Below are 23940 nucleotides of genomic sequence, written 5' to 3'. Positions count from 1 at the left end.
TTAGTTGTTCTGCATTATCTTTTCTGTGTTTTTGTGGATAGTTCCTGAAAGGTTGGTAAGAATCTCGAGGGCTGTCAGCATGGCATTCTTTTTTTGCAGGTGATTCAGATGTTTCTGGTTTTGTTTACTTACATTTGCACAAATAAGTTACATTGAGTAAAATCTTGGTGAATCCTTTTGCACATCTATTCTTACTGTACTCTTTCAAATGTGGTTCATTTCCTTCAGGGACCGCCAGGGCTTCCAGGATTTCCAGGAACACCAGGACTTCCTGTGAGTAGGAATAGTCTGTATAGATACAAATCTGGGTTTTTTTTTTGTACTTTCAGGCCCAGAACATCTTCCTACAATCTAACTTTTCTTTCCTCTTTTCCACTTTGAAGGGATTACCAGGACAAGATGGGCCACCAGGACCTCAGGGTATCCCAGGATGCAATGGAACAAAGGTGGAATACCTTTAAAATTCTTAACAATGCAACAATAATATGGTAAAGAGCTCTTGTTCTCCTGGCTATAGCCAATAGGTTTAGTTTATTATGTGCAACATAATAACATGGTCCAGTACTTAAAGCACAAGTTTTGCCAGCACCAAGACACAACATTTATACTCTGCAGCCAGTGTAGTAAATTCTTTGTTCTAATCCTTAATTTTATAGATTACAACTGAGAGTCTGATAATTAGATCAGATGCTACATCTCATCTTTATAGTAGACTTTTGCTACCAAGAAAAACTCATTACTTAACAGTGAGACTTTTAAATTATTAATTTTTAATAATATTGTATTGGAAATACTGATTCAATGTCCTTGTTGGAAGGAGTGACTTTATGCTAACATGTTACTTAGCTTTACATTCAGATTTTCCTATGAGTTAATCTTCTGTAGCACTACATGTGTTTTCCGTCTCTAGTGTAGTACTTGGACTGAAAATATGTGGAAATATCTGAATGTGGAAATCTGTGTTTCAATCAGTTGTGTGAATTAATTAAGTGTTTATTCTACAGCTTATTCCAATAGAATTTGCTACTCTGGAGTTGTAAGCTAGCAATGAAACTGGACCTTTCAGTCAAAATTTGTTTATCTGGTTTTGTTATGTTTTGGTTTAGTTTTGGCTAATCTTTTTTTTTTCATCCCTAAGGGAGAGCGTGGATTCCCAGGCAGTCCGGGTTTTCCTGGTTTACAAGGGCCTCCTGTAAGTAAAAGATTTCCCAATCAACTCCCTGTGATCCACTGAAGGAGATCTGTGAAAAATCTACTTAGATCTGTGAAAAATCGGATAAATATCAGCCTCTTTTTGCAGTTATTCTTTTAATAAATAAGAATTTTTTTCTTTTTATGGTTAATCAGAGTACTTTAGATGTCTAATAAAAGTGAGCTTTTCTGCTGTGTGCTGTGGTAAAGCTCATAAAAACCCCTTTGAATTCTCACATGCTGAGATGCTTTACCACCTGCAGAAAAACACAGATACATGCTTATGTGTCAGAAAAGTAAGATCTTGATACTGACATCTGGTACATCCAAAGAGCCTTACTGGTGATTAATGGGGCAGCAAAAAGAGACACAGTGTTGGATGTTTTCAGTATAAAACACAGGGATGTACAGCAAAGTGATTGTCAGAACCAAAGTACAAACAGAAAGAGATGTAGTAGACAGGATGGATAATAGGAGGCAATAAAGAAACAAATTGCTAAGAAATGGAAATGCAATCTCTCTAATGCTCAACACTCACTGTGAAAGTTCTTCTCTAATTTTTCCATTTTATTCTGAAGTTCATAAAAAATTTACTTTCTCCTGTTTCATAGCTTTTCTTAAATTTCTATCTTTAATGTTTGCCTTGTGGTGTAGATCTGATTAGTGGTTTGCAAATAACACACCAGTTATTTATTTCTATTGATCTTTCTTTTATTTTTTTTTGTTTATTTCTTTTAAACAAAGGGACCCCCTGGTCTGCCAGGTATGAAGGTAAGTGTGCTGTATCACATTGAAATACTAACCAGGCATGGTGTGCAGTGTGATCTGAGTAACCTGCTGGCTTTCATGCAAGGCCATGTGCATCCACTGGTTTCTGGAGTGACATTCTTAGTGTTTCCAGGCCACTCCAGTGCAGCTGACTGGAAATTCTGCAGTAGCTTACTCAGTTTGGGTCAGTAGTTCCAGAAGTAGCAGAGTGTTTTCTGAAAGTGGTTTCCTTGGAACTGTGAGGGACAGTGTTGGTGTTGTGAGGCATCAAGTTAACAAAAACAAGCACCCAAACACACCATCAGACTACCTGTGAGTACTCAAGAACACCACTGGAGACGAAGCAGTAGTGACTTAGAATATCCAGGGAATAGTACAACAACTTAGGTTCCTTTTGACAACGTGCTTTGAACTGTATAGATTACCTAGATGGCTTTTTCTCATGACGTAAATAGTCTCATGATCTGATGTTGAACCTTAAGAAGCCCTTTTATGTTTTAAGGGTTGTTTTGGTTGTATCCTTGACTGATTTGAGCATGGGCCAAAACATCAGTTTTGGTTCAAATCTATTTGAAAGGAAACTTGACCCACAGAATTGTTCTAATAAACTCCTGAGAGGACAACAAAACACTGGTGCTGGGAAATTGTGACTATTAAGCTGAATTGTTTTTCTCAGCTCCTTTTTGCCCCAATTATTTTCAAGATATCGAAAGGCAAGCTTATCTGAACACATATTTTTAAAACAAAGATATTCCCTGGAATCGGTAAGAAACTGTGCTTCAATATAGACAAAGGTATTTCCTGGAATCAGTAAGAAACTGTGCTTCAATATAGACCACAAAACATGACTGTTTATAACAGCATACTCAGCAGTACTTTCATGAGGTGGGACACTGGAAAAAGCTGAATGAGCCTTTTTTCTGCTGTGCCCTATCAACTGCTTTTACGGAGAGCTAGAATGTTTCTTTTGTGAAGCATTTTTGTTTCAATACCCTAATCTTTTGGAATTTAAACCAATGCTGATATATTTGTAGAAAAGAAACTTTTTAATAGTTGTTAGTTTAGCCATTTAAAAAGTCTTCATCTCTCCTAAAAAGAGCTATTCTTGGAGAATCTGGTACTTACATTAAAGTGTACTGCTAGGGTGGAACATAGCTCTGAGTGCTTTAAAGTCAGAATGGTAGTAAAGAATTGTAAAAGGTGCTGTTAATTAAAGTCAGCTCTTTCTTCTAGGGTGAAGCAGGTGAAATAATTACATCCTTGCTGCCAGGACAGAAGGGCGACCCAGGATTTCCAGGTCTTCCAGGGATACCTGTAAGTTGCATAAAGTACTACTAGGCTGTGTTCTGCCAAAAAGGATTATGTGAACAGTGTTTGCATTACAGCACAATTGGAAGATTTGGTGCTAGGGGATTCAGATGTTTATTTGGAGATTCAGGGCTCACATTTAATGTACCTCTAATTTATGACTCGAGGGAAAGTGTGTGATTCCATATTGCTCTTAATAGGTTGACCCACAGAGGCCAGAAAGGTCCCCTGGTCAGGAAGGTGGTATCCAGCAGACAGCAGCACTCACAGTTACTGACTTACTTCTCTATTTCCCTTGCCTGTTCCCCCTTCCTAGACATTCTTTGTATCAGTTCTGGAGTTCCCTTCCTTTCTTCACCCTGAGTTAAAGTAAGTAACATCTGGCTTTCTGGGCTGTAGCCGCTGTTTTGGATGGTGGGAAGGAGAGGGTAATTTCTCAGCTGTTCTCCTCATGTTGCACCTCCTGAACAGTGTTTCTGTTCTCCCAGCAGTCTTCTGTGAAAACAGCTAGTGACTCCAGGCCCTGTGCTTCCCCACTGAGCCATTCATTGCTTTAGTGGAAGAACAAGGGGAGCCGAAAATGAGTCTATCGGCCTGAACTGGACAGAAGCCAGACTCCCATTTCCTGGTACAGAGAGGCAAGCCCCAGGCTATTCTGACCAGACTGAGCCTGTTAGCATTTCTGGTCCTCTGATCTGTGCTTCCCTATTGTCTGTTCCTGGCTGGGAGGAATCACAAATACAAAGTGTTTTGTTGTTCTCTCTCAGTGCATGAAGAGAAAGAAAGTGCAAAAGTAGTTCAGAACAAACAAAAAAGCATTCCCTTATCCAAGCCAAAGAGATGTATTGATGTTGAGAGCAGAACACTCCTAACATGATGTACACCCCTTTAGGCCTTTCCACAAGGACACATTGGTAGGTTAGTGGTCAACTACATTGATTTGACATGTAAGAGATGCCACTGTTGGGTTTTTTTGACCTTGAAGATCTTACCTGGGGGTTTTTTTTCCTAAAAAGGTGCGTCTCATAGCCTCCTCCACTTTCTCAACAGGGCCCACCTGGCTCCATGGGAATACCAGGTCCAGTTGGCCCTCCAGGGCCCCCAGGTTTGACGGTAAGTTTCTTTAACCTGTTACTTATAAAATCTTAAACAGGACAGTTACTTCTTTCGTGTTCTCAGAGGCAGGTCAGTGAAGTGCAGAGATCATGGTAGTCAGGACTCAGTATTTTGAGAGCAGCAACCATGCATTCAGTCCACCCTGGAGCTGTTACTGTGCATGGTTAAATAAGATACTTTTGAAACAGCCTGTTCTCAGACATTTTTTTGCTTAAATTGGACTGAATCATTGTGCAGTCTTCTTATTTGTGTGAAACATGAGGGACAAGATTTAGCTTATTTAGAGTAGGATGTTTAATACCTGACTGTTTAATTTCATTTACTCTCTTGCTTGAAGGAAGAACTGGTTTCTTACACATTTGTGAAGTTGAATAGCATGAAAAAGAGTTTTCAGAGGAAGGCAAGGTGCCTTGTCAACACAGGGAGTGGTTTGGGGTTTTTTTCCACAAAGGGCGTGTAAAGTGCTTGGAAGTGACTTGTTTTTTGGTTTCCTTTTTTAATAGGGACCTCCTGGTCCACCAGGGCTGCCAGGACCCAAGGTATTTTCTTTCCCTCTTTGATGGTGGTGATGGACTGTTTTCTTTTTCGTTCTGTTTATTTGTGACTTCTAAGGGCTGATGAGTTATACTTTTTGCAGGGTAATATGGGTTTGAATTTCCAAGGACCCAAAGGCGAAAAAGTGAGTAGGGATCACGATGATATTTTTGCTTATTACTTTCAAAATGCTTACACTTGTCATTTTGGCTTGTATTGCCTGTAACAAACTGCATGTTCTTGCACGTTAGGGTGAACAAGGTCTTCAGGGACCTCCAGGGCCACCAGGACAAATTGGAGAACAGAAAAGACCAAATGACATTGAGTTTCAGAAAGGAGATCAGGTGAGTGGGGCACTACATCCATCTGCAATGAGCATGTGATTAAGCTGCAGCCTCTGTTGGTTTGGCTCATATATGTTCACATCCTGCTTACTGCAGAGCTTCTGTTATTTTTCTCAGAGTACTGCCTGTTCCAGGCCTGAGTACTTTTCCTTTAATAGCAAGCATGCCAGTCACATTAGTCCAGTTACTTCCCTTGGTAAAGTAACTATTCTTAAGAAACTCTCCTAAAGGAAGTTCACAGTAACAGTAAAAGCAGTTAAAATATTCTCATTCCTTGGAACACCCAGACTGCGATTTTCAAAGCAGTCTGGGGATTCAGATTCCCACTAATTAACCAGCTATGTCATCCATTGTGAGGAAGTCTTTCAAAAATTTTAATTCGATTTTTTTTTCCTTCCCTTTTTTTTTCTTTTTTTTTTTGTCATTACTGATGCCCCAAGATCTTTTCTTCCTTGTGGTTTGAATAAAGTGCTTTCCCGGTTTCTGGCCTCTCAACAGTAATTATCAAGCTGTATTGTGACAGTGAGCTCAAACTGCTGGTTTGATTTGCATGGATCCTTCCCCACCCATAAGTGCCAAAAAGCCATGGGGAGAGTAACCGTTTTTAAAGTTATTACACTTTTTTCTTTTTCACTGGGGAACATTTTGCAGCACTGTTTAATTCTGGCTGCCAGTCATGGGCAGTCTGAGCAGAACCAGCAAGATCATGGGTGGTTAGATGTCACATTTTCTTTGAAGCTTTTGTGGTATTCTCAAATACCACCCTAAGTAATACAAGAGTTGAGGTAGATATTCTGAGGCAGAAGTAGTGAGTGATCGTTTTTATGCTCTGATTATTTTGCAAATGTCACTGTGGTAACTGAACTTTAAACTATTAGTTTCCTCCATCTGTATTTGGATCAGTTTCTTCCTTTCCAATTTTTTATCTTGGGAAACGTGTCAGAGAAGAAAGCTTAGATACACAGCAGTGTTTTATTTTGGCAGGGAGCAGGTGATCTTGATCAAAGCCATTTGTTACCCTTCCTTTCAGAAGAACATTAGGCACCACTAAGGCATTACTTGGAACTAGGCACTGGTGTACATTTGCAATGTGCAGTCATCCTAGAAAGGTCTCAGGCTCTGGTTTTGTCTCTCTGTTGTTGGATGGTAGGACAGAAGATAAAGAGCAGGACTGTGTGTCTTTGTAATTCTAAGGAAAGACAAGGTGACATTTTGATTACACTTTCATTGAAGCAAAAATTCATCTGATTTTATTGGGGTCAGAGCAATTTGCCTCTGTCATCAGGGATCCCTGAAGGACTAATTATACTGGCATTAAGTTATGTAAATGTACAAAATGAAAGTATTCTACCTACATTCCTTTTAAAGCACTAAGACTTACAAACACATTCTGAGTGCCTTGCCTTTGGCCAACATTAACAATGATTTCAAAGTTTGCAAATTTGTTTTTATTTCAACAAAGTTTATGCTTGGTAATACACAATCAGTAAAAAATTTTAACATTACAGCTACTCTTTTTGTGAAATACACACAAATTTTGCTGTGGGCCTCCACCTGTGATCTCTGACTAAAATCAGGTGTGTAGATGGGCTTGTAAAAGTCTGGGAGGCCTCCATGAAAATAAAAGAAACTGCACAGAAACTTTTTGTGGATTCAATAGCTGGTAACTTTTCTGTAGGTTAATGGTGAAAAGATTTAATAACTGGTACAAAGGTGTAACAAGACAAAATAGAAACCCAAATTTTTTTAACACTTTCTGACAAACACACTTTGATCCTGATGGCCTCTCAACTTCAGCAATTACCAGTAATCTAATGACTGTTGCTCCTGTAATTTCAGCAGGATCTGGAATTTGTTTGTTCTTTCTTTCTTCTTTTTATTTTTGTATAGCAGCTGCAGGCCACCAAACCAGCTGCTGCAGTGCACACAGGAGGCAGTTGTGTCTTAGTGGAGTGAATCACCTAAATAAACAGGATGGGCAGTTAATAAAATTTATAGATGCTCTTGAAGTTCCACACAAAGAAAGAATAAATATGCTCCTTCAGAACTTGGAAGTCTAAGTGACAGCAAAAAAAAATTCTATTAAAAAAAAATAAAAATCAGCTGAGCTATTAGGGAGTGATGGAGGCTTTAATCTGCTTTTTCTTTGCCCATGCTTGACAGGGTATTCCAGGTGATCCAGGCCCACCAGGACTTCCTGGGCCACAAGGCCCTCCTGTGAGTAGAACTCTCTTAGTTCTTTTTTGTTGCATTTGTATCAGAACTGTAACTTCATTCTACTCTGGCATGTGGGCTCAGTTTAAGATGACATTTGTGTGTCCAGGGTCTTCCCGGTGGCGTAAAAGGTGAAAAAGGTGAGCAAGGAGAACCAGGCAAAAGAGTAAGTAGTCTGTTTAACCAAACATTTATCTTTCCAATCAGTGTTATCTTTGAGAATTAAACAAATGTTGAACTCAGGTGGGGCCATCAGCCTCTGGGTAAGAAACTACTTTTTTTCCCCTTGTAACCTGGCAAACTTGTAGATGATGCACGTGGGTCATGAAAGTGCTTCTAGCTCTGGCTCTCTCAGTGCTTTCTGAAAGAATTATCTACCTTGTGGATCTTAGTTTTGGGGGCAGGAGAAAATAATTTGAATTATGTTACCTGGTTAACAGGTAACCTTCTTCAAAGTTGTTGGGCTGCTTGTCTGAGGCAGCAGTTTTCTTTTCCCTTTTACAAAGGGGCTTCATTCAGTTTGCTATGTACTGGGTTGCCAAGCAGCATCACATTGGTGTGTGTGTGTATATATATGTATATATAAGCTGGTCTATGTAAACTCATTCTCTGTGGGTTTACTTGTGAGGTGAGTCACAAAACCAAGTCTCTGAACGCTGCATTAAGACCAAAAAATCTGTTTGTCACTTCCCAAGATATTGCCTCAATTTATGTGCTGTCTGGGGAGGGGACAAGTCAGGATAGCTGTATCTAGGGATAGCATGAGTCACTTTGTTCCTGACTAGATTCAAATCAATCCTGGAATTTAAATGGATATCACAGCTCAGAAAAGCTGAGGAAGATCATAGAAGTGCTAAGAAATAGGATGAAAATAACATGGGCTGGACCAGGAAAGAGAAGGCAAGCTGTTAGCAGCTCAAAGCATTCTGTATTTTCACTTCCACAGCTTCTGAACACATAGTTTCATCAACATATTGGGCCCCTTTGAAAATCAAGACACAAGTCTTGCTCAGGTTAATTGGACAATATATAAACACTGTTTAGAAATATATTGGTAGTAGGTTTTCCAATTTCTATGGGAAATAAATACAGTGGAAACAAATGTTTGGTATTTGAGATAAAATCCTTCTTAGTTGCTGAGATTTATAGAAGGGCTTTGATTTGTCTCCTTTAAGGAGCATAACAAATGAGGCAGCTTTGAAAAGCCAAAAGTCTCATTATATTTTGAGTGGGTTTTGAACTGTTACTTTTCTCTACAAAAGTAAATGGAAACCACATGAATTTGCAAAGATCTGAAAGGATAAAAGTCCTGAGGGGATGTGTCAGATGCCTTTTGCCAAAATCGTGTTTACCAACATTTTTATTTGGTTTTATTACTCTGAATTTGGGCATACTTAAAGTGCAGTTTTGCTATTAAATTACTTAAAAGTTGCCTTTTAGGGCTCCATATGATTCTGTATGGCTCATTTCAGGTATATTCATAAAAATGTCAGGCTGTGTATTCAAAGGGATAGTTCTGCAAATTCACAGGAAATCTTAAAACCTCATTTTTGAGAGTCAGAATTCATCACTAATAATAAGGAATTCACAAATCACATTATACTCTGATACACTATATCTGTGAGGTCATATTAACAACTTCTCAGTGACTGAGAGTTGGTCTTGGTGAAGCTCAATCCCCTATTCTAGTTGTGTTCCAGCAGGTGCCCCCCAGGCACACAGCTTCTGTAACTCGAACAATAGAGTGACATTTGTCTGCCCAGGGAATGGTCTGGAATAAAGTGGAGCTTGCACTGCTTTTATTGCAGCAATGACAAAGCTGTTCAGCAAGGATAGATGGGTTTTAGAAGTCACTTCTTAGAGCAGAATTGCAGTTTGTATTTTTGTTGATACTATTGAGAAAATTGTGTTTGATTTGAAGGAGAGTTAAAATTCAAACACAAAAATGTTTGTATTTAATTTCACTGGTCACAAGATACTAATTTCCTAATTAAATATAATGTTCTAGTGTTTAGGGATTTAGGATCTATTTTCCAAATAAAGGATTTCTGTAGTGTTAAAGTAAAGGGAGTAGTAACCACAGTGAATGAGCAATAGTTAACTGGAGATAATTTTGTGCTGTATTCACCCAACATTTTTTTGAGACTTGTCATGGTTTTGTGCTCTGTTTTTCAAAATGCAAACCTCAGTTTAGGTAACTCCATTGATTATACTTGCTTGATGTCTTTGACATATATGTCCCAAGGACTGCATTCTAGAGGCAGTTTGGTTACTGAAAAAATGGGAAATAAGTAACATAATTTCCATGAAAATTCTTCACCACTGAAGCATTTTATTTCAATGCATATTTATGTCTTTGAAGGGAAAGCCTGGCAAAGATGGAGAACCTGGTCAGCCTGGTAGGGATGTGAGTAACTCATACATTTCTGATCTAAGCAGACTCCTTATAAGCTTTCTTCTGATATGGAGATCTAAGTGTGATTATCTTTCTATTCTTGAAGGGTTTACCCGGTGGGCCTGGAATAAATGGTGCTCCAGGAAGAGATGGTGAAAAGGTATGCCAGGTTTTCTGTCATTATTGCATAATAGATTGAAAATCTGCCATCACTGAGTTCAGTTCTGTCTGAATTGCATTACCTATGCTTTGCAGTGTTGAGGAATATTTGCAATAACTTGCTTATGTACTACTGCACAGTATGAAAAATGCTCTTAATTTCGTTGGTAGGGTGAAAAAGGTGACATGGGTCCCCCTGGTCCTCCTGGAATTGTAAGTTGCTGATGCTTTATTTTCTTTCTGCATTTGGTTGGCAGTGTTGTTTCATTGTAGTTCTTGTCAGACTGAAAGTCTTTTCTCTGGGTACAACAATAACAGCTCCATTGAAGTTTTCATATATTCAGTGATAGAAATGATGGTTTCCTTCTTTCAAGATGAATTCTGTGCTCTCAGATTCGCTGGGTTGCAAACACAGGCTGGACTATAACCTCAGCCCAGCAGAACTGAGTCAGTCTCACTGAATCCTGCTGTAGCTATGTTGGCTTGGCAGTCAAACAGCTTCCTCTTGGGAAGTGCTCTTTACTGGAATTCCACCTGGTAATTCAGTGCAGTAGGGAAAGCATCCTGTCATTGGTATAAGGTTCAAAGTACGTTGAACTTTCCCCCCCTCACATCTCTTTACCATTCCAGTAACTCTTTTCTTGGCAAGTTGTTTCACATGAGCATGAAACATTTACAGGTCATTCCAAGACCAGGCATTGATGCAGCAGTGGGACCAAAAGGTAGCAAAGGATTGCCAGGACTTCCAGGAGCCAAAGGGGATCGTGGATTCTCTGGTAGGCCAGGCCCACCTGGCTTGCCAGGATCTCCAGGTAGGAGTGCAAACTTTAAAATAAGTTGTATGCTCAAATGTCTGAATTGATATTTGGCTTCACAGTCTTTTCACACTCTTTTTGACAGAAGGACTGAGCAGCAAATTAAGGCAGAACTATTTAGAACTACCTTTGAGCTTGAAGGGCGGTCTCGAGCTTATGGGGATAGCGTGAGGATTTCTGAACATTCATTGCTTTTGCTGTGGTGAACTGAGGATGCAAATCAGATTCTGCCTTAATAGTCCTGGGGATAATTTATCTCTAATCATTTACCCCTAACATACATTATCCATTGGATTACACAGAGAAAGTATTGTCTACCATAAGTGTGGTACCTGGCCATCAAACCTATTCTCTGCTGTCCTTGGCCAGTAGTAAAGGAGGAGATGAACTGAGTCTGCAGTGGGAGTGAGCAGTGACACCTGTATGTGCCTTGTACATGCACAGAGAAGAACATTGTAATTCTGTGGTACAGCTTGTATATATTCTTTTTTTTCCCATCAATACTTCCTTTTGTTAGTCTTGTTTTGGTTTTTTTTCTCTTCATAAATTCAGATGTTCAATGTCAGGTCAATTTTTCAAACAAACATCTCTGAAAATGTAAGATGTGCATATGGCAAACACTGCACATCAACTTGTAGTTTGATTCCATAAATGTAATATTATGGAGTACTCACATGGAAAGAGTCTTATCTGTAGCATGTTAGTCTTCATATATCATTGTCATCCTTGCAAAAATGTGATGTACACCTTTGAGCTGGCAAAGAATTAAGTTATTTTCATCCTAGGAATCACTACTGTTGGACCCCCTGGCCCACCTGGCTTACCTGGTGAGAGAGGACAGAAGGGAGATCCAGGTTTACCTGGTGTTTCTATTCCTGGGCAGCCAGGACTTGCTGGACCACGAGGACCTCCAGGACCACCAGGTCCCCCAGGGCCACCAGCACCATCTGTTCCTCCTGGTAAGTGAGGATCACACAGACAGCAAGTAGAGGAGACTAACATGGTTCAGGAAGGATTTTATTGTCTAGATGGCACTGGCATCTGTAAGTCCCCTTACTCTGATGTTTCATATGCATGTTTTCAAAATGTGAGGCTGAATATCCGAGTGTAGTGTAGAGATGGAAATGGGAAGCAGTGGGAGATAGTTGAGGTTGTGAAGAACTGATGATGTGTAATATCACTGACTTTTTCCTTTTGAGTTTGGATTATGTGTGTGTGTTGTCACCAGCAGTCCTCTGTCTGAATTGCCAAAATGTTTGGTCTGTGATTAGGGGGATATATTAGAATATCCACACAAATACTAGGAAGTACACTTTTGTCCTGAATTCATGTGTTCAGTGCTGCTGTCAGAATACACAATCTGATCATTAAACCTCTCCTGATTCTCCTTAGGTGAAGGGTTATGTGAGCAGGGGCCACCAGGTCCTCCAGGAATTCCGGGACAACAAGGCTTTACAGGGGAGCGAGGCCAGAAAGGTGCAGTGTCATGGCTGTCTTGGTTTTTCTCTTTTTGTTGAAGCTTGTTAAAAAATGTAAACTCTGCATTAAATAAGGATTAACAGTGTCTCTTCCCAGTAGGGTTGAGTGCAGATATTTTCTGTTTCTGAGTAAGACAGCTGTTTCTTTGGGCATAGGATACTCCTTCATCTAATGTTAAAGCACAGGAGTCCCAAAGTGACTGAGGGTACAACCAGTGCTAGGGCTGAGCACAGATCAGGTGCTTCAAAATGAAGTAAAATGGAACTTGAGGTTTATGAGTATCTCCCAGGTAGACAGAAACTGAGTGCTCTGTAACAGCAGTTGCCAAGTCTGTGTGAAAACCTTCTATGCTTCATTAATAAGTTTGAGATTTTTTTATGGAAAGCAACACTGAAATTGAGTTGGTCAATCTACAGTGAGTTTCTTTGTTTGGTAAGCAAAAGAAAGTCATATTTAATATGTATCCTTGTTTCCAAAAAGACAACCTTGCAATGAGGATGCTGATATGGGTAAGTGAGAATCTTTTTCTAGCTCATCCATGGACATCTTATATGACTTTGGGCATCTCACTTAATTTTGTACCTCTTTCAAACAGAACTGTTTTTCCTCATGGAGATTGTAGAGAATAATTCATTAACCTAAATGAAGTGCTCAAATATTAAGAAATTCTGTTGTGAAGAAAATTCCTAAACTCCTTGAAACCACTCTTTTTAAAAAATGAAGTAATTTTAGTTTATTGTCAAATCAGTGAAACATTCCCAGCATTTATTTTGCACTCTTGGAGTTCAATCAAAGTTTGGAATTTTGATATATGTGTTTTAGAGTTGTAGTTTAAAGTGTCAAGTACCTACTTTAGGACTCATTTGGTGAGGAAAACGTCCATAGTTTTATTTTCTATTATTGAAAGCATTTTTTTGTTTTAATTTATTTTGCACTGTCATCTTAAATCAATTCTAATTATATCCGATATTGACTGTCTGACTCCTAGTCACCAAAAAGATTCATTTTGGCTTTCATGGGGGAAACCTAATATTTAAGCAATAATTATTTAAAATAGTCATTTTGGACCTGGAATTTTAAAACAGTAGGAAGAAGACAATTGCTGTTGTGCTGAATTCTTTTAATGTTTCCTAACATGTGATGCTCAAGTATGATTTTTCAATGCAAACCTTTTTAGGTGATCGAGGAGACACGTGCTTCAACTGCATAGGAACTGGAGTAACTGGGCCTCCTGGGGAGAGAGGACCACCAGGACCTCCGGGTAGTCCAGGTGAGGCTTTGGGCTTCACTAGTCTGCTTAATATATTCCATAAAGTCACCCTTCTAGCTGAGTATCTGTGTATAATGGTAACAATACATCTGTGTGTTGGGTACAAATTCAGAGGCACAGTTGCCAGCTCCAGTATGTAGTTGGTACAGGTTGTATTTTGCACAGTTGGGGAGTGTTGGGAAGGAAGGGGCTGGAGACGTGTAAAACAATCACTCTTTTTTTGAAAATCTAGTCTTTCAAAAATATTTCTCTGCTCAAAGACAGCCTTGCAAGAATTCTGTGTATTGAAGGTTTAGGCTCTGTTGTAGATTTAACTGAAAGACAAAAATTAACTTCTACTGCTTGCTATTCCTGGAATAATAGAGGAGCTGGAGCTTTTTAAAAGCGTGATATTTTTTGATACTACTGATTTAACTTAGAGTTGCAAATTTGGTTCTGCTAAAATAAAATTGAGCTCTCAAAAAAAAAACCAAACAAACAACCCCGAGTAAACTTTGCCTGGTTTTAAAACAACTTACATATTATCTATGCAATCAGCATGCTTGATATTTACAGCTTCTCCAGATTTAGGTTTTTGTTTTATGTTTTTCTGCACTACTCAGGTTCTCCTGGTTTTCCTGGACCAAAAGGTGAAAAGGGGCTTCCTGGATTAACTGGCCTTGTAGGGCCACCAGTAAGTGGTGGTGTTATGTTCTGGTGGGAAAATAGTGTCTCATTTGTCTTGCATGATTCATAGATCTGTAAAGAGTCAAGATAATTTCTTGTCTAATACTAATTTTTTTGTCCATAACTATCTTGAATGCATAATCCTTATATTGTGCCAAACTTAGAGATGGAGTGAAAGAAAAACTAAAAGGCTTTTCTGCTTTTCTTTTTTTTTTTTTTAATTCCCTCAGGGCTTCCCAGGGTCCCCAGGTGCTCCTGGGAGACCTGGTCCTAAAGGAGACCCAGGGGATGTCCTAATTTCTCCAAGAATGAAAGGTGACAAAGGTGACCCCGGCTTCCCAGGACCTCCAGGCCTCCCTGGCATAGATGGCACTCCTGGTCGAGATGGACTGCCAGGTTTACCTGGCCCTAAGGGGGAACCTGTGAGTTCCATTTTATGCTGTCTTTGATTGGATGGATATTTGGGGAAGTCCTGCATGCATTTGACATAGTGCAGAGAAGAGGACTGGCAATGCACTTTTTCTGAGTGTGATAAGGCTCTTCAGTAGATGCCAATCTACTGATGATGCACTGAGGTACCTCCTAAATCTGTCAGTGCCTCTAGAAATAAGCTGAGACTTCTCTTGGGCAGTGTCAGATGGTCCTTTCTGCCCTTGTCTATATGTAGTGGGAAGAATTAAGGAGCCAGGTTTAGGCCTGCTCTCTCCCATATTAGTAAGATGTAGGCAGCTCATGGTCTTAAGAGCTGGAAGGGTAGAAAGTGCCCAAGAGTTTCAAAACAGAAGTGATGAAACACTTTACTCCTTTGATAGTAAATACATGATCTTTCCCATGCTACTCTTTCTGTTTTCAGGGCAGCGTTGCATTCAAAGGAGAAATGGGTATTCCAGGTGATCCAGGAATACCAGGTCTTCCTGGAGAAAAAGGGCTTCCTGGACCTCCTGGTTTTGGTCCACAAGGTTCACCTGGTGAAAAGGGCATCCAAGGTGTATCCGGCCGTCCAGGGCCTCCTGGTGTTCCTGGTGAGTGGGTCTCTGTGTGCCATTGAGCAAACACTGCAAAACCAAGCTTTGCCCTTTTGCTCCAGATAGTTCTCAGAACACGATGCTGCTTTTAAGATTTTCCCAGAGGCATTGTAAGACTTGGTATTTATGAGCTCCCTTGCTGAGGGTCATCACAGAATCACAGAGTGAGCAGCATTTGTGCCATGTTACTGCTGTGCCTCACCTTCTGCTCTGACCTCCAGAGAAGCTTCTCCTTCCCCACTGACTGCAGTGGAAGTGCATTGTAACTGTCTGGCATGTGCTTAACCATCCTGCAGTTACAACAGCTTTTGAAAACAAGGGTTTGCTTTGAACAAGTTTGCTTTTGTTACTTGCTTGTCAACTACACAGATCCTAATCAAGCTGTGCTGGTGTCAGCTATGGAAAATACTAATCACTTGATGGTACCTAGGACAAAACTAGAAAAAAATAACATTGCAAGAAAACTGTCTTAACATTGAACAAGGCTTCTGAGCCTCTGGGTGCTCTGTGGGGCTTGGGAGTGGAAAACCTGTTGGGTAAAGTGTTGCTGGTGTTTGAGTTCTTTGTAAGCATCTTTTTCTGCTGAAAGAAAAACAGAAAAGAAACTCCTACTTAGTGATTCATATTTCTGCTTTTTTGTTTTAGGTCCAAAAGGTGACCCTGGACAGACTATTACAGAACCAGGAGTTCCTGGCCCCCCTGGTCCTCCAGGACGAAGTGGTGATCCAGGTCTTCCAGGTAAAGCAGCAGCTAGATATCCAAGGAATTCCAAGATCTTTTTATTCTGACTGATTCTGGATAACTACGTTGATGTTCTTCTTTTCACAGGAGATCCTGGCCAGCCAGGTCAGCGTGGTTTACCTGGCATCCCAGGTGCAAAGGGAGAGCCAGGTATTCCTGGCATTGGACTTCCAGGACCACCAGGCCCAAAAGGTGTGTTTACTGCCATGGTACTGTATTGTAGTGGTTGAAAGAGGGTATATAGGGGGGGGGTGTCTGCACTTTTTCCTAGTGAGTTGTTTTCTGTCTCTAGAATCCTTTAAAAGATGTTTGTCTTATGTTTATACATCTTTATAATAGTTTCAGAAATATCAGGAGAAAAAACTGCTGAGCTCTTTTTTTTTCTCTGTTCACTGTTCACTGTCCTGCTCCTTCCCAATCACTTACATTCTTCAGTAAATCAAGGCCAAAAAGCAAATGGATAAAACTTTGGGAAGTGAGCTTCAATCAATAAAAGATCTCCAAATGCTGTCTCAAGATGTTAATGGTTCTGATGTTGACTGTAATTTTTGCAATAGCACACAGTATGGGCAGTGCCCCACTTTGAGAGTCCCAGAGATCCTCTGTGGCAGACTATGCTCAAAAGTTACCTCAGCCAAACAGGTACCCCCAAGGACACTTGAGCTAGCACAGAACCTCTTTTCATGGGCCTTAGGCGTGTCTGGAAGAGTTGTTTTAATGCTCTCTGGTGTCCTTTCTCCTGCCCTAACCTTCATGTTATGTGCAGGTTTCCCAGGGACTCCAGGCCCCCCCGGAGCTCCAGGAGCTCCAGGTCGCCCTGGACTAGATGGACCTCCTGGACCACCTGGTTTCCCGGGACAGAAGGTCTGTATTTGTGTTTAGTATAAAACTTCCTTATCTTAGAGATTTTTCTGGATCAGTGGGAAGATGGTGAGGAGGATTTCACCTCTTGTTCTCAGCTTTTGATGAGAAGGGAAGTCACATTCTCTGCCTGAGGTCTGAGTGAGAGTAGTAAAATAGAAATTGCACTGTAAGATGATGGTCATTTTTCCTTTGCTACTTGAATGTTTTTAGGAGAGGATAAACTTAGAAAAATCCCTTTTAATTTTTTTTTTTAATTTGTAATAGGGGGATCGTGGATTCGGAGTTCCAGGACCACCTGGACCCCCAGGACCCCCAGGCATAAAAGGAGTTCAAGGACCTAAAGGTGATCCTGGCTTCCCAGGAAACCCTGGTCTCCCAGGACGAGCAGGTTTTGATGGAACTCCAGGGCCCAAAGGTATGGAGAACTCTCCTCTTTCTGTTCCTATTGAACTTTTAAAAATGAAGATGTGCTGGGAGGCATATGGCAGTGAAATACAAGCAGTGTTGACTTCAGAGCAATTACTTCAGGGTCCATTTTTCCAAATCAGACACACCTGTGTAAATGGAAGATTGTGTTCTCAAAAGGCAAGCAAGGGAGTAAATACCAATCTGTGAGTCAGTACCTGAAAGTCTGTGTTCTAAAGACAAATCATGTTTACGTGGGGGTAAAACTTTATCAATAGGATAATTGTCATTTAGATACACTGTGCTTCAACATGCAGAGCATTACAATTCACTTATTGCTGTTCTTGGTCATGGTCTGTATTGACCTGCCCAGCCTGGTTTGCTGGAGAGCACCTGTTGAGTTTGAGGTGGATGATGATGCAATATGTCTGTGGGTAGCCTAGAAACCTAAACTGCAAGCATTCCACACTGAGTCAGGACAAATCTCTGGCTTTCAGAAATAGCCTCCAAAGTGTGTTTTTTCCTGTGTTGGATCAATATTTGTTTGCTTGCAAGAACGAGACATCAAGTACAATGTGCAGGCACTCTGCTCTGAAAGTGAGTGTCTCTGAACTGAGTTCAGTATTTAACTAAACAAGAGTGTTCTTTTAGGTGATCCTGGACCAAGTGGACCACCAGGACTCCCAGGCCCACCAGGCATCCCTGGCATTGGTGGTCAAGGTCCACCTGGATCTCCAGGACCTCCAGGTCCAGTTGGCCCCCCAGGTAAAACTTGCATGAATTGTACCCTTAGGTTATTTCTGGCCTGCACCAAGCAGCTACACAAGGCAGCAAGAAAAGATAGAGACTTCATGTCTATTAGCTTGGCTGTTTTGCCAGTCAAGCTGGCAAAACTTGGTACATCATGATGTTTACTGAAATCAGAGTGGGATTACATTCAGCCCTGCCATTTGCACAACTTGCATAAATCTCAAGGGTGTAAAAGCCCACTTTGGAGAGAGCTTAGAGTCTCAACAGAAATTCTAGAAAGTGTTGTGCACAGATAGTGCCAAAATCTCTGTGAAGGAGTTTATCCTTAGAGTTCATATTCTTCAGGACAAGACAGAAGGGAGCACAATGCTAGTGCAGAGGTTTTGGGATACAGAAGAGGAGGAAAGTTGCTTTGAGCTGCCTGTACTGTGCTATTTTTACATTGCTTTCAAACAGCAAGATGGTTCTTAAATTCTGAAATGGTTTTCTAGCTTACCAAGCTGTATTCCAAATTCACTGGATGAAAGGTATTTTTTAATATTTTTTTTACATTTTGATCTAGAAAATTAAGTTCTGGTTTGGAAAAAAAGCAAACTCAATTCCTTATACAATGCTTTTTGTCTTCCCTCTACTTACTTGTTGAGTGCAAAATCAAGTCAGTAATTCAGGTTCTCCCTAGCATGGCCAGGCACTTTTTCTTTTCTTTTTTTTTTCTTTAATGGAAACTGAAGCACAATTTAACTCAAGTTAATGTGGAAAGGAAGAAATCACGAGTATTCCAAACTAGCAGGTTCATTATTTTGTAGAGGAGAAAGTGTTCTTCAGGTAGTGACATGATACTGTTTTAACAAAAGCCTGTCAATAAAAGAGGTCACACACATTCATCTTGTCATAAACCCAGCTAGAAAAGAGCTTTAGAAGTCTTCTTACAGAAACCTCTGAGTTCTGGGATTCCTGATTCCCTCATGCACTTTTTTTTTTCCCCTGCAAAACCAACAAGTTTTATGAGTCCTGATAGCTTTAAATTAGATTGACAAAGTAGAATCCAAGAATGGTGATAATTAGGAATAATGTCTCTGATGTGAGTTTGGTTATCTTTTGTCCAAAATGACTGGTGACTGATGAAGATATGAACTTGTTCCATTTCTGTGCACAAAGGGTACATGTGCATGCATGCACATCATTCTATTCACAAAGTTTGTTTAGGGAAATTCCTTTCCCCTTCATTCAGTGAATGGGCTTGCTGTGCATCAACCCTTGATGTTGCAAATATGTGGCAGTCACCACAGTGAGAACATTTCTGTGGACTTGAGCAGCCTTGCCCTGAAACAAACCCTTCAAAATCCATCTGGTTCTTGCCATGCCTGTGTGAATGTTTGCATTGCATGTTTGTGAGCTACACTTTCTGAATGTGTTTGTATGCCAGCACTGGGTTTGGCATTGTTTGCAATGCATGCTGACAAATTCATGGCCAGCTGTTAAGACCATGGGTCGTGGATTAGTTGATCATATTCAGATCTTTGCCGAATCTCAGCTCCCAGTTCATAAAGTGCTTAAGTTAAAGGTAGGCAAGCACTTGAATAAGTAGACCCGTGGAGCTTGAGTTCTACTCACATGCATAAAGTGTGGGTCATGTCTAGGGCTGTTTTTTCACAGGTTTCTGAGCGGGGAAGGAACATGTGGTCAGTGCACCAGCAAGCCTGTAATGTGCCCAGTACTGAGAGCCAGGGACAGAAGGGGTCTGGGCAATGTGCACAGGGGTTCCCTGAGCCAGGGGATGGATGCTGTGCCTGGCTTGCTGTGCTGACTGTACAGTCCTGAGCTGCACTTGGGGCTAAACTGGAACAGCAGGGAACACAGGCGTGTGTTTGGGGTGAGGGGTGGGATGTGTTAGCATGAGTTCGAATGTTTCATCCAGTGCATGTTCTTTTGTCTTCCTGTAACATCTCTGGTGTTAGCCAGAACTTGATTTCATGTGATCACTGATTTATTCCACAAAACACCAATGTTGGCAAATGCACAATGATCACTAGAGCTGATGGATTTGAAATGCCTCTGTTTTCACTCTTCATGTCTGTACTGACTAATCACTGTGGCTACTAACAGCATGGTGGCTCTGAACTCTAATGCATGCTTGAGAAATCCTTGTTATTTCCCTTGGCACTGCTCTGTCTCTGTTTTGTGCACAATGTCTTACATTCCCATCTCCCATCCCTTGCTTGTTTTACCAGGCTGTTTTAATTCTGTTTCTTTATGCAACATTAGGGTAAAGTTTCTGAGGCTCTGTTTTCCAGATAATTTGGAAAATTCCTGTAAGAATTTCCCTGTTCAGAATTTCCTTTCTCTGCACCACCATTTATTCAAATAGTTTGCAGTAGCTCAACATTTTTCTTTTTTTTAAATATGTAACAAATTACTTTAGAATTTACTGTGTTGTCTGTATTATTTTAATTATGATGTGGCTAAATTTTTGAGAACTAGAAATTCAATTAGAATTAATTTCTATTTGCAAAAGTATCTTTATCGTTCTAGATAAGAAGTTTGTCCTCTTATTGGGTAATACATTATTTTCTTTTTTTTTTCCTCCTGCTGATAGAAAGCCCTTAAACACACAGCATGTGCATTCCCTTAAGCATCATCTGGTACTGTTTTTCCTCTGGAGAGGAAGCAGTTCCAGGCACATGACCCCACAGTTTAGTGCAGTGATAAGCTGCTGCCAAAGGGGAGCATACTTATCATTAAATAAATACAAGTCTACAGCTTATGCCATCAAGAAAACTCCATCTGCCTTTTCAGTGTGCAAAGAACACATGATGACATCACTCCTAAACTTGTTCCTGCAGCCCAGAGTGGGGTCACCATTACAAAGTTCTGCTGCCTGGGAGTTACTTAGGAGGTTTTGGCACGGTGGTGTCATTATCTCAGTAGATTATGTCACAGCACATATTCAATATACTGTCTGTGGGTGTAACAATGTACATTTGCATAATAGAACCAAAAGAATGGGGGAAAATATTTAAAGGCTTTTTGTGTAGTAAAGAAGCAGCATCTATTGAAAATCCCTGTTTGAAGAATGTGAGGCCAGCCAACAAGAAGCTGATTGGTAGGATGTTCTCTGGTGTTCAGAAGATGTCCAAGCCAGTATCTAGTATGGCAGTTTTGTAAAAAAACATCTCAGAAAAGCTTATTCTCTACTTTTGTAGAGAATACTAGACAAGAAGAGAGGCAAAAACAATTTTATTTTTAAAATGTACCATCAATATTTGAAAATATCTCACTGTTGTTTCTGCATACAGTGGTGGCTGCACTTTGAAAAAGACTTTGAAAAAACTTGGAGTGTCCTTGCAGTGTGGTTTCTCTTAACTGCATTACTGTTGAATTCTTTGTACTTAGATCTGCTTTCTGTAACTTCAGGTAGATTTTTTTTTCCTTGTTCTAATGTGTATGTGCTTTATTTTGTTTCCTAACTTAACGACTATTACAACTCCTTACTGCTACCTGTCTCAACTTCCTGATGAGCTCTAACTCGTTGGCTTTTGAACCTCAGGTCCCCCAGGTACTGTGGTTTCTTTACCAAAGCCTTTTCTTAACTTTAGATTTATGAATAATCCTTTTTTGTCAGCTACATTTCCAGAGTGAGCATCTTCACTACCACTGTGCACTGGAGGGAAACCCCAGCAGTGCCTCGAGCTCAGTGTCATTAGCATTAAACAATCTTAAGCATATTTTGACAATTCATATTTTTCATTCAGGGAAATGTAAGGCCTTGCAAAATTTTGCTAGCCTTCAAAAATATTCAGCCAATGTTATCTTAGGATGTAGTAAAACAGAGTCATTAATGGAAATATAAGAATTTCAATATTTAGTTATAAAACACAAACCAGTCTAATCAATTTTAGCTTTTTGCTTTATAAGTCAGGCTTAAAGGGTTGTTGAAGACAATTGTTTTTCTTTAGAGACTATTTTTTTTAATTGCATTTGCTACACCTTGGTAAAATTTTAGTAATGCCTATCTTCAGGAGAATATGGCCTTTTAACACTTGGAAGCCATTAAAAATAAATTGCTTTAGAAGAATTGCAGGGTTTTCATCACTGCTAGGAATGGACTGCAAATAAAACAGCTATTCCTACAGCAGTGCACCCAGAGACACACAGATCTCAGCCTTGCCTGACTTTTCTAAAAGATTGTGTCTTAACAACATTCTCTAGGATTGCAAGGCATCCCAGGGGAGAAAGGGGATCCAGGTCCTCCAGGCTTCGACGTTCCTGGTCCTCCAGGTGACCGAGGAACCCCCGGATATCCAGGACCCCCTGGTCTACCAGGGCCTCAGGGTTCACCTGGGCCACCTGGCAGGGATGGAATACCTGGATTTCCAGGTAAGTTCATATATTTTACTTGTGGACAAAGACCAAGCTGTAGTTACAGATGGATGCTCTTTATGCTTGGCCATGACAGCTTATTGAACTTTGATGTTTATCCTACCTATTTAAAGTTGGATACATGTAACTGTTACATCTCATACTTTTAAAAAAAATTGTAACAAAATTTGTTGCATTAAAATCCTTGTTACCTTTCCACTTTTCCATGTAACTTGATTCAAATATTGTACACATTGTTCTGTTTCATAACTTTCAAATGTGACTTTGATCATCTTTGTTATGAAACTTTTCTAATTTATTTTGTGATTTTTTTTCTAGTCACTGCTACAATTTAGAAATAAAATTTTTTAAAGAAAATAATTAAGAATGCTACATAGTCTTAAATGTTACTTTCCTTATTCTACATGTTAGACTACTCAGTTAAGCTAGTCTGTTTTGTCCTTTGAAACAGAAATCTCAAAAGTGAGAGTCCCTCCTTTTGATAGAGGGGACAATACAAAACATTCTAAAAGTAGTGTGTGCTTAATTGTCTTCTTGGCTTTCACTAAATTCAAGTTTGCTTCAAACAAGTATTTGTGTTTCAAACCAGGGAACTAAACTTCTTGAAGGTACAAATATGCTTTCTGCCATAACAGAGCACTGCAAATTTTCTTCCCAGGACTTAACTGTGGAAAATGTGCCACAATTTTCAAGTGTCATTGTATCTGATTTAGATCTATACAAGAACTGAGTGCTTGTAATTCCCTTAACACAGGCTTTATATGTATGTGCTGGTTCATAAATACCATAGAGGGGCAGGGAAAGTAAAATTAAGGTACTGGTAGGTCTTGAGGTTTTGTTCAGAATGACAATGGTGATTCAATGCCTTTAGGTGCCAAGGGTGAGATGGGCGTCATGGGAGCTCCTGGTCCTCCAGGGCCTCCAGGAACTCCTGGAAGAAATGGCCTGCCTGGCTTGAAAGGTAATGTTTGTTTTATACACCCCAGAAGAGAATGCAGAATGCTGTTTTCCATGTCCTGTGTGGAAGGAGGATTTGTAATACTAACATCTAGATCTTCATTATTGGGACCTGCTTAAGTTATCTTCTTTTGACAGTGCTGATGTTCAGAATTGCTTTGGAGTTTTGAGCCATAGCATTCAGTCACACTGCTTAATTGATGTCATGAATTGTTAGCTATTTTAAACTTTTCCTTTGGATGGATGGCATTGAAGTAAAGCAATATTTCTGAAGTGTGTTGTGAAGTCTGCTTAAAGGAACAGAAAGAAAATCAGTAGCTTTGGGTTATGGGGTTATCCAAAATCAGCTCTGTAGGTATCACAGAGAAACTCTTCTATCTGCATTTTCCTAACCCCCTCGTAGGAGAAGAAGAGTTTGGTAGAAGAAAACCCCAATTATCTCCCTGGAACAGGGAGGCTGTGAATCCAAAGCTGCTGTAGCTGTTGCTGGTGGCCCATTGTGGTGGGGCTCTGGGAGCTGTAAACGTGGCTCATACAGACACAGCTGGTTCCTCTGTGC

The 23940-nt window shown here is 40.1% G+C and overlaps 1 protein-coding gene across 1 annotated transcript in view; it reads left to right on the top strand.

Moving 5' to 3' along the window:
- The window catches only part of COL4A5 (collagen type IV alpha 5 chain), a 57276-nt gene that overhangs the window by 11561 nt on the left and 21775 nt on the right, over positions 1–23940 (top strand). Inside the window, exons 4-31 of the mRNA XM_029959102.1 lie at positions 229–273; positions 384–446; positions 1139–1192; positions 1936–1962; positions 3193–3273; positions 4318–4380; positions 4887–4922; positions 5021–5062; positions 5169–5261; positions 7425–7478; positions 7585–7641; positions 9838–9882; positions 9977–10030; positions 10201–10242; positions 10709–10841; positions 11630–11803; positions 12237–12320; positions 13501–13593; positions 14196–14266; positions 14490–14681; positions 15113–15281; positions 15930–16022; positions 16113–16217; positions 16792–16889; positions 17154–17304; positions 17946–18059; positions 22254–22421; positions 23296–23385. Coding sequence (XP_029814962.1) covers positions 229–273; positions 384–446; positions 1139–1192; positions 1936–1962; positions 3193–3273; positions 4318–4380; positions 4887–4922; positions 5021–5062; positions 5169–5261; positions 7425–7478; positions 7585–7641; positions 9838–9882; positions 9977–10030; positions 10201–10242; positions 10709–10841; positions 11630–11803; positions 12237–12320; positions 13501–13593; positions 14196–14266; positions 14490–14681; positions 15113–15281; positions 15930–16022; positions 16113–16217; positions 16792–16889; positions 17154–17304; positions 17946–18059; positions 22254–22421; positions 23296–23385 — 2491 coding nt within the window. The remainder of the gene's footprint in view (positions 1–228; positions 274–383; positions 447–1138; positions 1193–1935; positions 1963–3192; positions 3274–4317; positions 4381–4886; positions 4923–5020; positions 5063–5168; positions 5262–7424; positions 7479–7584; positions 7642–9837; positions 9883–9976; positions 10031–10200; positions 10243–10708; positions 10842–11629; positions 11804–12236; positions 12321–13500; positions 13594–14195; positions 14267–14489; positions 14682–15112; positions 15282–15929; positions 16023–16112; positions 16218–16791; positions 16890–17153; positions 17305–17945; positions 18060–22253; positions 22422–23295; positions 23386–23940) is intronic.

The sequence above is a fragment of the Manacus vitellinus genome, unplaced genomic scaffold (assembly GCF_001715985.3).
Source record: "Manacus vitellinus isolate BGI_N305 unplaced genomic scaffold, ASM171598v3 scaffold_19_pilon, whole genome shotgun sequence".
NCBI lineage: Eukaryota > Metazoa > Chordata > Aves > Passeriformes > Pipridae > Manacus > Manacus vitellinus.
The sequence above is the reverse complement of the archived record's forward strand: the minus strand, read 5'-3'. Positions and strand labels throughout refer to the sequence as shown.